The 15,883-nt window shown below is 40.2% G+C and overlaps 1 protein-coding gene across 6 annotated transcripts in view; it reads left to right on the forward strand.

The window, feature by feature from the left end:
* The window catches only part of MPPED2 (metallophosphoesterase domain containing 2), a 174,572-nt gene that overhangs the window by 42,616 nt on the left and 116,073 nt on the right, over positions 1 to 15,883 (forward strand). For all 6 annotated transcript variants that reach the window (XM_057553650.1, XM_057553647.1, XM_057553649.1 and 3 more), the window contains one exon: positions 5,724 to 5,905. In XM_057553650.1, the coding sequence (XP_057409633.1) occupies positions 5,818 to 5,905 (88 nt within the window). In that variant the 5' untranslated portion in view covers positions 5,724 to 5,817. The remainder of the gene's footprint in view (positions 1 to 5,723; positions 5,906 to 15,883) is intronic.

Below are 15,883 nucleotides of genomic sequence, written 5' to 3' on the forward strand. Positions count from 1 at the left end.
AATACAACGTGTATCCACGTCATGACTTCATAGATGATACTGTTTAGGGCAAAACTAAAAAAAAATTGTGTAAAAGCTGTAAGACGCTTAACAAAAATTAAGTAATAGTGTACACAGAAAGGCAAAAACTGTGAAGAGGATATTCAAAGAAGAGAAACACAGGATTAGATCATCTCTGAAGCCCTTCCAACCTAAAAATTCTGTCACTGTACTAACTTAAGCCTGGTATTTATTTATTCATTGTTTTGCTGGCAGGTTTTGCATATCTTTATCAAACATTCAAGTGGAGAAGGGACTGAATTCTTATGTCTAGGGCGGATGGTGTAACATCACAAACCTAATTTTAACTCTCACACCATCTGAACTTTCAGGGTAAAAATGAAAGCTTTAATGTCACATTCGAAAACTTTTTAAAGTCAGTGGAATGCATAAGCACAACATTGGGGTTTTCAAGTGGAATGGGGGATGATAAATGCATAGAAATCCTGTTAAAATGTTTTGTAAGGGTTATGGTTTATCCGGACGCTGAATTATAAGCTAATTGTGTACATAAGGCTTTTACTGCCCTCTCGGCCTAAAGAAGAAATCCATGTCATAACCAACCACATGATTACAGCTTTTCTGAAGATCTGTCAATAGGACTTGCAACACTGTGTACATTTGTTATTGGAAAAAATATCAAATATGGCCAGAAGAGGATTCCATAGTGGAAGCAATAATATTATCATATTAGTTTTTTGTGGGTAAAAAACTCTAATGGGTCAAGATGGAATAAATGAGAATGTTTTATTTGTTTGAATAGGCCATGGGATATATAAACATTTGACAATCAAGCTTTAAGAACAAGATTTGAGGCTTGGCACAAAACCTGGAGACTTAATTGGAAAACCATTTAAGATGTTAACTCAGGCCTCCCCTAGGAAAGTCCTCCAGGGCGTCCAGCTCTGTTGGTTCTCCATCGCCTGTACTAGCATTTGTCTCGGATAAACAGCTCACTGGCCCAGGAATCCACGTGGCCCATGAATTCTGACACTATAGATGGAGGGGTTCTGACCAATCGGATTGTATTCAGGAGATCACTAGGATTCTGGGGGTGCTTGACATCCTATCACGAAAGGAAAAATTGAAGAGCCGCTCAACTAGGTTAGGGAAGATTTCAGGGGATTGTAAAACATGTCCTGAAATATTTGAAGAACTGTCAAACGGAAAAGAGACTGAATTCTTCTTTGCTATTTCAGAGTGCAGAACTAGGATTAAGAAGGAAGTGACAGGAAGGAAATGAATGTTTTTATTGACTGTGGATTATGTGTCCAGTGCTGTTCTGGCTGTTGTTTGTGTGATCTCCTTTAATTTCACCAAGTTGTGTGGTAGCTGTTATTATCTCCTTGTAACAGAAGGAGAGATGGAGGTCAGAGAAACTAACTACTACTACTAATACTAGTAAAAATATTACCACTGAATTAAAAAAAAAAAAAAAACACCCTAGCATTTATTGTCTGCTGTGTGTCAGGCACTATTCTAAGTACATTATTCTTGAGTACACTATTTGTACATTATTCTTTTTCATCCTCATGGCAGTCCTATGAGTACCTCATAGCAGGTTCTATTTGTATACTCATTTTATTGGTAAGAAAACCAAGACACAGGAATTAAGCACATTGCTTGGTGTCACACTGTTAATAAATGTGGAGTGGGATTCAGAGTCAGATTGTCTGGCTTTATAGCCAAACATGCCCCACCCTTACGTCATTCTGCATCTTTACTTTCACAGCATGTGCTGTGTGCCAATCTAGTGCCTGACAATTTATATCCTTATAGTAATATAATAGACTAGGCGTTATTATTCCCATTTTACAGATGAGGAGAAAATTGAGGCTAAAAGAATGAAATAACTTGCCTGAAACAAATAACTCGGCCAAATTGTTACTCAGTCTTCAGGCTCCAGGCCAAGTCACTTTGGACCATGCTCAGCTTTCTCAGAGTTTCTGGATCGGAAACTTTCTAGCAAGTAGAGCTATCAGTAACCAGAATGGGCTGCCCTGGGGGAGGAGAGGGGACTCAGGAGCTCCCCTTCTCAGGAAACACTGGAGAGAAAATTTATGTCAGCTAGTCAGGGAAGGGATAGAGGAGATTCAAGCTTCATATGCAGAATTGAACCCGATGCTCCCTAAGGTTTTGTCCAGCTCTGGGATTTTATGATGCTGTGTTTTCTTCTCATCTTCCCATGTCATCTTGTTTTCCCCTGGGTGTACTCAGATGTACGTGCAAATCTCAGTCTGCTATTTGAATCTAGCTCTGGGGGTTAGATTGCCTTGGTAAGAGACTCACTTGCTAGGATATTTGACATGATTCCCTAGGGGAAATGTTAGGTCATGTGAGAAGTCAGCAGCATAAGCAGTACGCGGTGAGGTTGTTAACTAAGAAGGAAAATGCAGCGGAGGGTCTTACCACAATGTGAACAGGTAGATCTTCCCATAGCAGTCAGGGTCTCCCTTAAACTTGCTTTCACAGGAAAATGTTAGACTGTCTTGCCTTTTTCAAGGCGTTTACCTAATGCCCAATTTGGAAATAGTCGTTTCCCTAGGGTTGTCTCAACTTTCATTATATCCATGGCAACTTGCCTACTCTACTAGGTATCTTATTTTCAGCTCTGAATGTCTTTGGGTGGAAATGCCTTCCTTCCTATGACCCCCCAGGTGATATTTGTCATGTTATTCAGTGTGGCTCTGACAGGCTGCACCATCTTGTCTTCCTGTACTTAGTCCTGTGCGTAACAAAGAACGTCAGTGTCTCTGGGTCAGGGGATGTCTGTAAATTCTGCATCTGCATCTTTATATCCCCCAGTTCCCCAATCTTCTACCTTGAGTCAACCGTCCATATCTCTCCCCGACATCTACTAATTGTTTCTCTTTGATGACATCAGGTTGGTGGTGTTGATGCGTGGGCCCTCTCAGCCCTCCTGTGTCCCTCTGACTCATTGTTTTATTTCAGCTGAAAGCTGACAAGACACATTTTTCTTCCCTCTTCCTCTCCCCTCTTTTTTTTTTTTTTTTTTATCCCTTGGCCTTTATTTCACTGTTAATGATGTTGGACATTTGAGTGTTTCTCTGGAGGAGGCAGGAAGGTGGGGAAGGATGTTGAAGCCACTCAAAAATTGACTGGTGTTTCAGTAGTCATAGAAAGTGATCGCCCAGCAGAGAGCTAAAAAACATATCATGTACCACATGATGATTCACTTCTCTAAACTGAAGAGGTTCATAGCATATATCTGTGCTCCTTTCTGCTTTATAAATTCAAAATGATGACTCTGATGTCCCTCTGATAAATTCAGATGGACTCCTAAAGGATTTTTATGCAGTCGTTGTGCCCATAGCTTAGCTGAGTTGTGGAAAGAAAGAAACGGGGTTGTCTATTCTTTACCATCAGGATGAGAACTGAACTGGAAAATAAAGATATATAAATATTGAATTTATTCATATAAAGTCCAGTGGTTGATGAATTTTCATTCAGATGTTGGTAGTTTCAGTATAAATGTGCACAGTCCCATTCTAGCGAGTATTTTAACTTTAGGTATAAGAATAGAATATTACGTATCACTTTCAGAGGGTGACACAGTCTGCTGCGGCAGGGAACAGTCCTTCATTCTCTGGGAAAACTACTTTTAGAAGATAGGCAATATCAATTGATACAATTAGAATCACTGAGACCGAGTATAATAGAGTCTCAGTAATGGAAAGGCAGACAAACATTTTTATATATATTTTACTTTTAATATTTATTTAGTTTTATTTATTTATTTGGCTGTGCCAGGTCTTAGTTGCGGTACGCGGGATCTTCATTGCCACATGTGGGATCTTTAGTTGCAGCATGCGGGTCTTTTAGTTGTGGCATGTGAACTCTTAGTTGCGGCATGTGGGATCTAGTTCCCTGACCAGGGATCAAACCTGGGCCCCCTGCATTGGGAGTGCGGACTCTTAGCCACTGGACCACCAGGGAAGTCCTTATATATATTTAAAAAAATCAACATTGGATATAATCAGGAGGGTTTCCAGGTTACTCATGAGATCTCAGTGGATTAGTGAATTTTCTCCATGATAACAGCATTGTTAATTACTAACCTTTACAGGAAAAATCCTTTTTTTTTTTTTTTTTTTTTGCAGAAGTTAAACTTTCTTTTTGGGTTCCCAGTGAGACTCACTGCATTCACCAGTTCACAGTCCCTCCGTCCTTTCTGTCTTCTTCCAGCTCTTCTTTCTTCTTCCTTACTTTCCTTCTTCTCTGACAAAGATAAAATAAAATTAAAAGGTTAACCATTAAAGAAATGCAGGACTATCCAGGTTGTATACTGATGTCTTTATTTCCTTCACGAAAATTGCCATTGTTAAAACAGATTGTTTCTTTTTTAAAAGTGGAAAAAGGAACAAAAAATTAAACAAAGCCTTTAGAGGCAACGTGTACAGGGAGTCTTGTGTTGCGCTTTCCCTGTGTTCTCTGCTGCATTTTAATGACCCAGGGTGGGGCGGTGATATGAAATATTGTTCCTTATTTAACGTTTTACACTCTCATCTCCACATTGTGTATTTGCTTCTCTTGTGACCTTTTCGTTGCATTGGTAACTACTTCTTTTCACCCATAATCCAAAGTAAGTGTACCTTCCTGCAGAGAAATTACAGGAAGCTGTCAGTGTAGAGTTAATATAGTTAAAGCACCCTTAACTCTGCTATAAACCCCTTAAATAATTAAAACTGTATGCTTGAAGAGTCAGATTTGCATTTCTTTACCAAGTTTATTTAGCACACTTTGTTACACTCAATTAAATGAGAATGTTCTGTTTCACTTTCTTTGCTTCGGGTGGATCATTTTGCCTTTTGATTCTTGTGCCCTAGTGGTAATTTCACAGTGCTTAGGTCTCTAAAACTGTACATGTATTAATGCATATGTAGATCTATACACACCCATTAAAAGGTTTGCTATTTGTACTGAATAGAATCTTTGCCCAAGGCATTTGAGCATTCCAAGTAACCTAAGGTGTAACTGGGACCGCAGATAATTCATGGTGGTAAAGAAGGAGCTGGACAGAGTTGTTGGAACATCCAGTGTTTTATTTAAAAAGCCCTGTTACTTCGGCATCACCTTCCGTCCCCACAATTTGATTTGTGAATCTCCCTGCGAAAACAAGAAGATAAAAGGGGTTGAATGGTTCTAGAAAGGAAATTAAATATAAGTACTATGTCTCTTCACATCTCAGTTGGCAAAGCATGTGCAGAATGTTCTTCATAAATTAGTCCATTGCTTAAGTTATGCATGTTTAAGGAAGAATAAATTAGTTATCCATTTCCTAATGAGTAGTGGGATCAATTGGAGCATGATGAGAGAGAAAGGAGCGTCATTTTACTTCCCCAGTTGGGTTCAATATCCCTAAACTTCACCATTAATCACTCTCTCAGTTTCCTGAGTTATTTCTGACTCTACGTGTAAGATAGTCTGGCCTTTTAATTTTCCTACCAGGTAAGTAAGACTTTTTGAATTTGCCCAGTGGATTTGTAGACGGGAGATGCTGTCTCCTTTGCACCCAGAAGTGTTCCTTGTTACAATGGGCCCTTCTGTCTTTGCATCGGTTTGTCTGGGTGTGTTCAAGGATAACAGTCAATATGTATGTGCGATGACAATTACGAGGGTTCTAATATGTTTAACTGTTATGGGATCTGTTATGTCTACTTTAGGGTCGACCCCATCCCATATGACACTCCAAAACCAGCGGGCCACACGCGGTTTGTCTGCATCTCAGACACACACTCCAGAACAGATGGTATCCAGATGCCTTATGGGGACATCCTTCTCCACACAGGCGATTTCACCGAGCTGGGACTGCCCTCAGAGGTTAAGAAGTTTAATGACTGGTTAGGTAAGGAATGATTGCGTTCTGGCGCCCCCAATTAACCTTTCCCGTCCGAGTGTCACTCACTGCGTCCTAATTGAATTAGAGCACTTGGAAGCCAGCTCAGCCATTTCTCGTATGAAATGCGGTGGTGTCTAGCTTTAATCCAATTCTGTTAATTAAAGATGAATTTTTAGATATTTAATTTTACTGTGCATCCTTTCAGTGCCTGGCCTTGGTGGCTCTGGGGCAAAGGGATGGAAAGCTTTGAAACCAATCTCATCTCACTCATTCTGCTTTAATGAGGGCGTTCATTGGCACACATGAGACATAGAATCATATTTTTAACTCATTGGCTCTGCAATCTTTCCCAGATATTATGAGTGAAGACCTACTAGTAAGAGACCATTTCTAAGGAATGAAGGAGGATGTAAAAGCCCTTATATAAAGGGAGGGTCCTAGCACAGGGCTGCTTGGGGGCAGCTTTCCCAAGTGAACCAGAAGGGTGTCCTAAGACCCCTGAAAAGATAAGATGTCCTGCTGTAAAGCTCCAAAAATTTGGAATACGAAACCACCCTCCACTCTGTGGAAAGGGTAATAGCAACTTTGTGGTTTCTGTAGAGGCACCCATGGGTCGGAGTTATGGGAAAAATGTTGACTCCTGGGTCAGGCAGTTGCTAAATATTAGCATTAAAAGGCAGTCATCGGGTTATTCATAGCGAGATTAGATGACAGATCTTTTTAGGAATCTTCTTAGACGAGGGAAAGGAGTGTAAGGGTTCTGAGATTTTAGAATCTCCAAAGACACTGAAGAATTACAGACTAAAGAGTAAAAATCACTCCTCAAGAATAATGTCATGAATAATGTGTCAGCCAACAAAAATTACTCAGGAGATTTAAGCAGAAACTTGAAAATTCATTTTTCCATAAAACTAAAAGCAGGGTTTGAGACATTTTTAAATAATTAAGTGATAAAATATATGTGTTAATGGAAAACAATATTCATTAAAAACAGTTAAAATATTTTAAAAACAATGAGCCTAACTATAACATAACTATTTTGAGTTTTCCTGTGACCTTGCACATCTATCCACCTTTTATAAAGTTGACATCAGAGTACATATCTGCTCTTTTACTTTTGTCTGTTTGCATTTGATAGTATTGGTAAGATTTTAATTGATTTTGCATAACTTCCATATTTATCCTTTTTGATAGCAGTATGACATTTGTATTGTTCTGTATTTTTATTTAATAAGACAGCCCTCTAAAAAATGAACATTTAAATTGATAACAATTTTTCCTCTGAAGCTAGCACTGAAATGTGCGTTTTCATTTGTATACGTCTTTTTGCTTCCATTGACTTATTTCTTAGGGTAAAATACTGTATGAGTTAAATTACTAAGTCAAAGGATATGAAATTGTTTATGATTCTTGCTGTACATTGGCATCTTGCTTTCCAAGGGGATTGTAGCTGTGTACTGAATATACCAATTTTACCACAATCTTGGCAACATTGGATATTGGAGCTTTATATTTTGTGCTGTTTCAGTAGGTATTCAGTCATCTCACTTAAAACAGCAAGATATCTTAAATATCATTCAGCATAATCTCATTTTTACAAATGACTCAGATACAGAGAAATTAAATGACTTTCTCAGAGTCTCCTTGTGGTAGAGCTGGGCCTATAATCCAGATCTTCTCACTCCTCTTTTGCATCTGTCAAATTTGCTTTCAAGTACTATTATCTCTTCATTTTAGCAACTTGTATTTATGAACTATTAGCAGACAAAATTATTTGGGGTTGAATTTTGACAGTTTTAAACTGTTCTGTGACAACTGAATCTCAACACAGAAATGATCTCGCTGCATTGACAATGTTGATTTGTAAAGGAGTAACCCTGTGGGAAGCGTTTACAGAAATAAAAGACAGGATAGATCCTGGTTATAATCTTGTTTAGCCACTGACCTTGGGCAACTGAGTTAACCTCGCTTTTCCCCTTGGTTTCCCTCTGTAGAACGAAGGATTAATACCACCTGTCTTTCTGGTTTGTTGTGCAGATTAATCAGTAAATGATTGCAGCTAGGAAGTTTTTGTGGGCCATTAATAACTGAATGGGGAATGTGGAGAACGAACCATCAACAGATATTTAAAGGGTAAAAACAAGAGGAGGTCAGAGGAATTATTTAGTAGAATGGAAGTAAACACAGGGAGATTTTATAAGGGAATGTACTCCATAGATGGAAAAGTGCCATAACTAAGGAAATAAAAAGGTAAAGAAATAAAATGCTGAGGTCCAATTGCAAGGTCAGTTACTTCTTGTCCCATTTCCCCTCTGATCTCCTGAGGCAGGAGGAAGAGCTCTCTGCAAGGGACGCAGAATGTGAGGCTGAAGGGAGCCCACAGCGGGGTAAGGATAGAGAAGTTTGGAATCCCATAGGGAAAGCCCAGAGTAGCTCAGTTACCCCAGCAACCTCAGCGTGCTCCAAGGGTGAGAGATGGTGTGTGATGACACTCTACCACTTGGCTCAGTTGGGAACCTCTCACCTGAAAAGAGTGCTTCCAGCAACAGCTGCCAGGTGGCCTAGGAGAGTGGAGTCAGGGGTCAGATCAGTCTAGGGCTTTTGCCATAACAGGGCATTCAACTCTCACCAGAATGGTTCCTCACAGATTTGGCAGGCACCGAGATCCAGTGAACCTCTAACTGATTTCCATATCTCTCGTCTAGGCCACCCTGATTCTTGGAAACAGCTCGACCATCCCCCAGGCTCCCTTACTTTCCCAAAATGCTAATCTATTTCGGCTATAGGCTAGGCACTCCTTCTATCCCTAGAATATCCTTTGAAGATTGCTAATGTTATCCGCATTTTACAGATGAGGAACCTGGAGCTCAGCTGGGCTATCTTACCCGAGATCATTTAGCAGAAAAGAAACTCAGAGAGGCTAAGAAATCCACCCAGATTCACTCAGTGAGTAAACTTGGGGTTGTCTGACCCCCAAGTTATGAGCCCTTTCCCATTCCGTGGTGTTATGAGTGGGTTTATGGCAGCTAGGAAGCTTGCAGACTTTAGGCTTGAATTAAATGTGGTAGCTTCCAGCAGCTTCATGTGGAAGTTGAGTAGCTATTTGACCACGTGCTGTTATTTTAAAGATGTAGTTAAGCTCTGCCCATCTTGAATCTCACGCTGACCTACCAGCTGCAGGGGCTGAGAATCCCATCACGAGTTCTGTGTTGGTTCAGACATGATGGGTCCCTGGTTAATTTGTACGTACACCACCTGGCAGGAGGAACACACGAAGTTATTAATACAAAGTAGTTTATGAGATAAGCAGGTGGCACAGGGTCATAAGATGATAGGACCCAAACTAGGTACAGCCAAAGGTTGGAAAGGTAATGCAGCCTGTAATGATTACGAGCATCTGGGAAGAGCCTGTGTTGAATTCCCTGCCTTTGATAAGTTGCTTAAACTCCTGAGCCTTGATTTTCTCATTTGTAAAATGGGCCTAATAATAATAATATACCCCATGGTTGCTGTGGGAATATACTCTGTGATAAAGCTTGTACCATTCTTTTTTTTTTTTTTTTAATTATTATTTATTTATTTATTTATTATTTTGGTGGGGGGGCTGTGTTGGGTCTTCGTTTCTGTGCAAGGGCTTCCTCTAGCTGCTGCAAGTGGGGGCCACTCTTCATTGCAGTGCGCGGGCCTCTCACTATCACGGCCTCTCTTGTTGCGGGGCACAGGCTCCAGACGCGCAGGCTCAGCAATTGTGGCTCACGGGCCCAGTTGCTCCGCGGCATGTGGGATCCTCCCAGACCAGGGCTCGAACCCGTGTCCCCTGCATTGGCAGGCAGATTCTCAACCACGGCGCCACCAGGGAAGCCCCGCTTGTACCATTCTTAACACACCCCTTGGCCTCTGGACTTTCAACAGATAGTGTAGAGGGAGACAACAGAGCCAGCGGCATAGAATGCAAAAGGCAGAGACTAGAAAGGACTGGCACCATAGATTTAAGAGGAATCTAGAGTGTAAGAGGGAGCCCAGAGAGGCATAAGAGTAGAGGCTGAAGACAGGTCTCCCTCTTAACAATTAACACTAGTGGGACAGAACATTGGGACTGTAAGAAGAGTTGGAGGTCCCACCTCCTCGTTTGATGGAAGGGGAAACTGAGACCAGAGAGATTATATGAATTACTCAAGGTCATTCAGGTAATTAGTGGTCTTGTTGGGACTGAGACTTGTATTATCTGTGGGTGGCAGGGGCTAGACGCCGTACCTCTTCCCCCACCCCTCCGTTACATGTATCATTTCACGCAGTCCTCAAAATAACTTGTGTAGTAGCTTCCATGACTTATGAGTAAGCTATTAGCTTCTTTATTACTTAGGAGGAAAACTGAGCCTTGGTGAAGTGAACTTACCTAAGATCACGTGACTAGGAGGTGACCTGAGGATTTGATCTTAGGTCTATCAGACTCTACTTCCCACGTGTGTTCTCCTGTCTTTCTCTATTCCCAGTCTGGGGTTTGGGATCCCTGCTGGAGGGACTATATCCTGAGTAAAATGGTGGTTTTTTAATAACTACCTTTCTAAACATACACACTAACACATATATAGGCTCAGAGCCTAAGGTGGGTCTATGTCATTTCTCATATGTCAGAGTTGTGGGAAAGAGATACAGATAGGTCTTTGCTAAAGAAATACTTTTTTTAAAAAAATCAATTAATTATTTAATTTATTTTTGACTGTGTTGGCTCTTCGTTTCTGTGCGAGGGCTTTCTCTAGTTGCGGCGAGCGGGGGCCACCCTTCATCGCGGTGCACGGGCCTCTCACTGTCGCGGCCTCTCTTGTTGCGGAGCACAGGCTCCAGATGCGCAGGCTCAGTAGTTGTGGCTCACGGGCCTAGTTGCTCCGCAGCATGTGGGATCTTCCCAGACCAGGGCTCGAACCCGTGTCCCCTGCATTGGCAGGCGGATTCTCAACCACTGCACCACCAGGGAAACCCAAGAAATACTTTTTAAGGTGATAGTTAAATGCTATAGTCCCATTCATGTGTCAGTTCAGATATGCTCCAGGGGTGTCATGAATGAATAGGCTTTGGTGAGATGAACTGGGATCCTAGCTACTCAACCATTATGGCATTTTCTTTTTTATCTTGGCAAAAAAGTATCTCAGTCACAGACTAGGCTTAAAAATAAACTTGCCAACTATAGATTAATTGCCAGTTAAAATGTAATTGTTTTTATTGCTAGTAAATTCTAAACCACTGAAATGCCTGAAGGCACCTTTTGTGAGTCAGTGGGTCGTGTGTGGTCTTCCTTCACTTTGCCCCTATGGTCTTCCTGTGTCTCTTTGATGTTCTTTACTGATCACTTGATTTCATCGCTCCTGTCCTCTCATCTTTAGAATATTTGTGGTAACCTTCTTCTTGAATATGCATATATGCCCATGGATGCTGCACAAATGGAGATCTCATCATCTGATTGCACACCCACCTTCATATTTCCAACTTTCAGTTACACTCACACCAACTTTCTTCCCATCCCCCGAATGCACATGCCCTTCCACACTGCTTTCCTGTTGCAAACCCTGTTCCCACTTCCTGGAATGACCTTCTCCTCCAGGAGAACTCCTTCATCCTTTATGACTGGTTCTTTTTCCCTTAACACATTGGTCAGACATCTGTGCAGCCCTTCCCGTGGTTGTTATGCCATTGTTTCCTTGTCTGTCCCCTGCCTAATGAGTGCTCCTCGTACACCCAAGTTCTGAGTAGGGCCTGGAACATAGTCGGTGCACACAAAGGATTGTTCAATCACTGAGTGAATGAATGAACATAAAGGATAGGACTTTTCTTCTGCCTGCACTTTTGGCCAAAACTTTAAAATTATGTTGTACTGCATATAAAATGTCTTACCCTGCCCTTCCTTTTCCTTTTTGTCCTCAAAGTATGTATCCAGTTGGCTATTGTTAGTGATTCCTATATACTGTGCAGAAATGCTTGAAAAGGGTTTGTGGTGGTTGTTTTGTTTCCTGTATTATAATTAGAAAGACAGCTTTCTTGGGTGGCTTGTTCTTTTAGCCGAAAGTTGATGTTTAACAATCTCGTCACTCAAAATCCCTTTTAACACAGCACCAATGCCATGAAATTAAAATTATGGCTTTTCTTGGGTCTCAGTTGTCATTTAATAGCTCTGAGTTTCAGTTTCTCCAGGCCTAAAAGAAAGAATGAAAACGCTTCCTTGGAAAATCTCAAGAAAAGGGTTCTTTGTATTTGTAGGAGCACTGTATTAGGCACAGTTATAACAGAGTGTGACTGTAGCAAACATCCCAGATCATAGACACACAAACTGATTTTGCCCCTTTCAGAATAATCATACCGGGAGAATGTGTTCCTCTTCCAGTGATCTTGCTCTTGGCCCAAAGCTTTGGAGCTGGTCTTTGGGAAAAGCTTTCACAGCCTGGGCTATTTATTTTATTCTTATAATACATGTAATGTTCATTCCTGATAACTTAGAAAATAGAGATAAGTGAAAGAAGATAACAAAAGTACCCATGGTCAGAGATACCACTGTTAACATTTTTAAAGAATGCTTTCTGTTGAATAGAATAGGGTGATTCTATACAGAATGTTTTCTATTGATACACACGTACGCATACATATACGTGAGTGCTTTTTACCAAAATAGAGATCTTACAGTAATACTGTTTTGTAGTCTGTTTTTCATCTTAACAATATATCAAGAACAACTTTCCACATCAATAAATATGACTAAAATACTTTTTCCCAAAAAAGCACACTTTCGATATAAATAGGATACACATGTTATAGAAATTCAAGTTTTTGACATGTGCAAAGTAGAAAATATACATTCCTCTGTATAATCCTGTCTCCAGAGTAATTACTATTCGATGTGTAGCATTTGAGAAATTTTTCTACTTTCTATTTTGAATATCCTCAATAACAGCAAGTCTTTACCCTTTAAGTGTTTTTGTTTAAGGAATTTTTTTTTTTTTCCTTTTCACAATTTGTTGATTTTATTTTAACCATCCTCATCCATGTTCTCTGCTGCTATAATTGTCAGTCTCTACACAGATGACCATTTCTCAGCAGCCCATTTCTCAAGGTACACAGCAGATGGTTCTGAGGACTCTGGCCCTTGCTCTGTAGTTACTGGCTACACTGGTAATTACTTGAAGTGGTGAAGTTTTCTAGGGTTCTTGGTCCTGGGAGGACTGTTTTCATTCAGTTTCTTATTCATCCTGTGATAATGGCTGAACACTATTATCCTTCTTGTTCCTTTAGGGTTTCATGAAAGGATGGTAGTTATTGGAGAAACTTTTTTTCCCCCTGAACTCCCTTGAAGGGCCCTGTTTCATTTCATGTTGTCTTAGCCTAGAAGGGCAACAGAGTGAAACCAGAGGGACATTGTTTTAGGGGAAGAGGTTAGGGAGAGGACGGAAACGCAGGCTTTGCAAGAAGGAGTACAAGATGAGAATGGTGTTTGTACCACCAGGGGCAAGCAGGAACCTTGGAGGGAAGGGAACCCACGGGGAAGAAGAAGAGAAGCATGGGTAGGGTCATTTGGCCTTGCCACCGTCTCTGTTTAAGGAGTATTTTTTTTTAAAGTTAATAGAGCTATGCATATTGTCCTGTAACTTTAAAAAAAAAAAATTACAGCACAGCATTCTGCTGAATGGGTGCACGCTGGCTTATTTAGCAAGATCTTTACTACTGGACGCCTATGGTGTTTTCATTTTTCTTTATTATTATCTGCACTGGTGTGATGAGCATCCTTCTTGCTCTCTCTCTGCAAACATCCTTAATTTATAGGATATCTTCCTATAGGTAGAATTGTTGCTTCAAATGATATGTACTTTTAAAAAAGGGTTTAATATGTATTGTCGAATTTCCCTATATAAAGATTGTAATTTCTATCTAATACGCTCAGTAGTATTTGGGAGCTGCTGTCACATGTTTGAATATCCTCAGTGGCAGAAAAATCTTCACCCTTTAAGGGCTTTTTATTTTTTATTTATTTATTTTTTTACCCCAATAGAGAAGGTTACCTTCCTCCATTAAGGGCTTTTTAAAAATGACTGCAGACTCTTTTTTTAATTGTGAAAGCTTACGTACTCATTGTGAAAAAACGCAAATAACTGTACAGAAAAAAAACCAAGATAACTACTCTTCACAGCGGGAGTGTATCCTGTCGTGTGGTGTATGAATGCATGTGTGTGTGTATTGATGTATGAAAAGACAGTATGGTGTCAGGTTAAGAGCGTGAGTACCAGATCTAGTCTGCCTGTGTTTAAATCCTGGTTTCAACATTGTTAATTTTGTGATCTTCAATTTATTCATCTGTAAAAGGAGAGTTATTAATGCTTAGTGTATCTGACCTACAAGGATTGTGGTGAGGTTAAATATGATAATGGGTACCCACCGTGTACAGGTAGTGAATGGTCAGTAAATGTTACCTACTACCCAAGCTGCCATGACTCCTCCTTTCTGTCCTTCTGGTGAATTTCTCTTATTCCCCTGGATGCCAGAACTTCAGGGAAGGTAGCCCTACATTCTCTTGTGCCACAGTGACCTCTGGCCGGTGGCCCACTCTGCCTGTGGAGCATAGAAAAGGATGAACACCATGGCCTGCCTGGCCCCCAGAAACCTGGCCCTGTCTCCTTTCCTGCACACAACACACAAAGACGTCTCCTTGGATTCTAATTAACCTCTGAACCACACCCCTGAGGAGACCAGGCTTCAGTCTCCCGTCATCTCCCTTGTCTCCCTCCTTGAATCTGGCCCACTGACTCGCCACCCCTACACGTGCACACGGTGTCACCGTCTCTCCTGAAAACCATTCCTGCCCAGTAGTTCCTGTCTTACAAACTCCAGCACACCAGGCTTTATCCAGGTTATCGATGGCAGATTTCAATTTATTTTTTAAACTCTTACGCATAATGCTTTCTAGGTGTGGTTTGCACATTTAAGGTTGGAGCTTGCGAAGTGGGCAAGTTGAGATATACCATTTTGAATAAAAAACAATGATGTGACACAATGGTAACAAAATAAATAAGTCATGGGTCTATAAGGTACAGCACGGTGACTAGAGTTAATAATACTATATGCTATAATATAGTATAGTAGTATATACTATAGTATAGTTATACACATAAGTATTGCATATTTGAAAGTTGCTAAAAGAGCAGATCTTAAAAGTTCTCATCACCTGAAAAAAATTTGGTAACTATGTGTAGTTACAGATATTAACTAGATTTACTGAGGTGATCATTTTGCAATATATGCAAATATTGAATCATTATGTTGTACACCTGAAACTGATATATTATGCCAATTATGCCTCGATAAAAATAAGTAAAAACAGAACAAAACAATAATGTGACATAATGGCAACTGCTTTCTAGTAAAGTGCCTAGCAGTTCCCAAAGAAAAGTTTCAGAAATGATTTGAGGAGGGGAGCCTCATTGGAATGTTTACAGCGATATAACTTTATGACCACTTAATAGTCGTATCTAATAACGAGGTAAAGGTAAGAGGCTTTAAGAAGGGCAAACAAGATGGCTTTTCCCATGATTTATAGAGGAGAATGTGCGAGACAGTTTCTTAGAGCCTAGAATTCCCTGGTTCTTATTGTTTACAGTTTTAATATCAAAGAAGTTTCTTAATCTTCAGTTTGCTCACAAAAACAGTATCTGACATGCTATACTCTTCAGCTTTTGACTCATAATGTGTTTTTCTCAGTTATCACCCTAGAGTTATAGTTTATTTAATGGCTTCTCTTTCTCTTTAAATTTATTTATAGCTTCTCTTTCTAAGCAATTTCCCTAGGTTTATTTTTTCCTTAGTATGACATTCTAGAATAAAATTGTCTATGAGCTGCCTATATATTCTATCAGGTGGATGCAGAGATCCTGTTTTCCTGTCTGTAACAGTATAGGATGAGTATCTGTGTAACCCAAATAACAGTTGATTCATGCTTACTGTTTACTT

The sequence above is a fragment of the Balaenoptera acutorostrata genome, chromosome 9, assembly GCF_949987535.1.
Source record: "Balaenoptera acutorostrata chromosome 9, mBalAcu1.1, whole genome shotgun sequence".
Lineage (NCBI taxonomy): Eukaryota > Metazoa > Chordata > Mammalia > Artiodactyla > Balaenopteridae > Balaenoptera > Balaenoptera acutorostrata.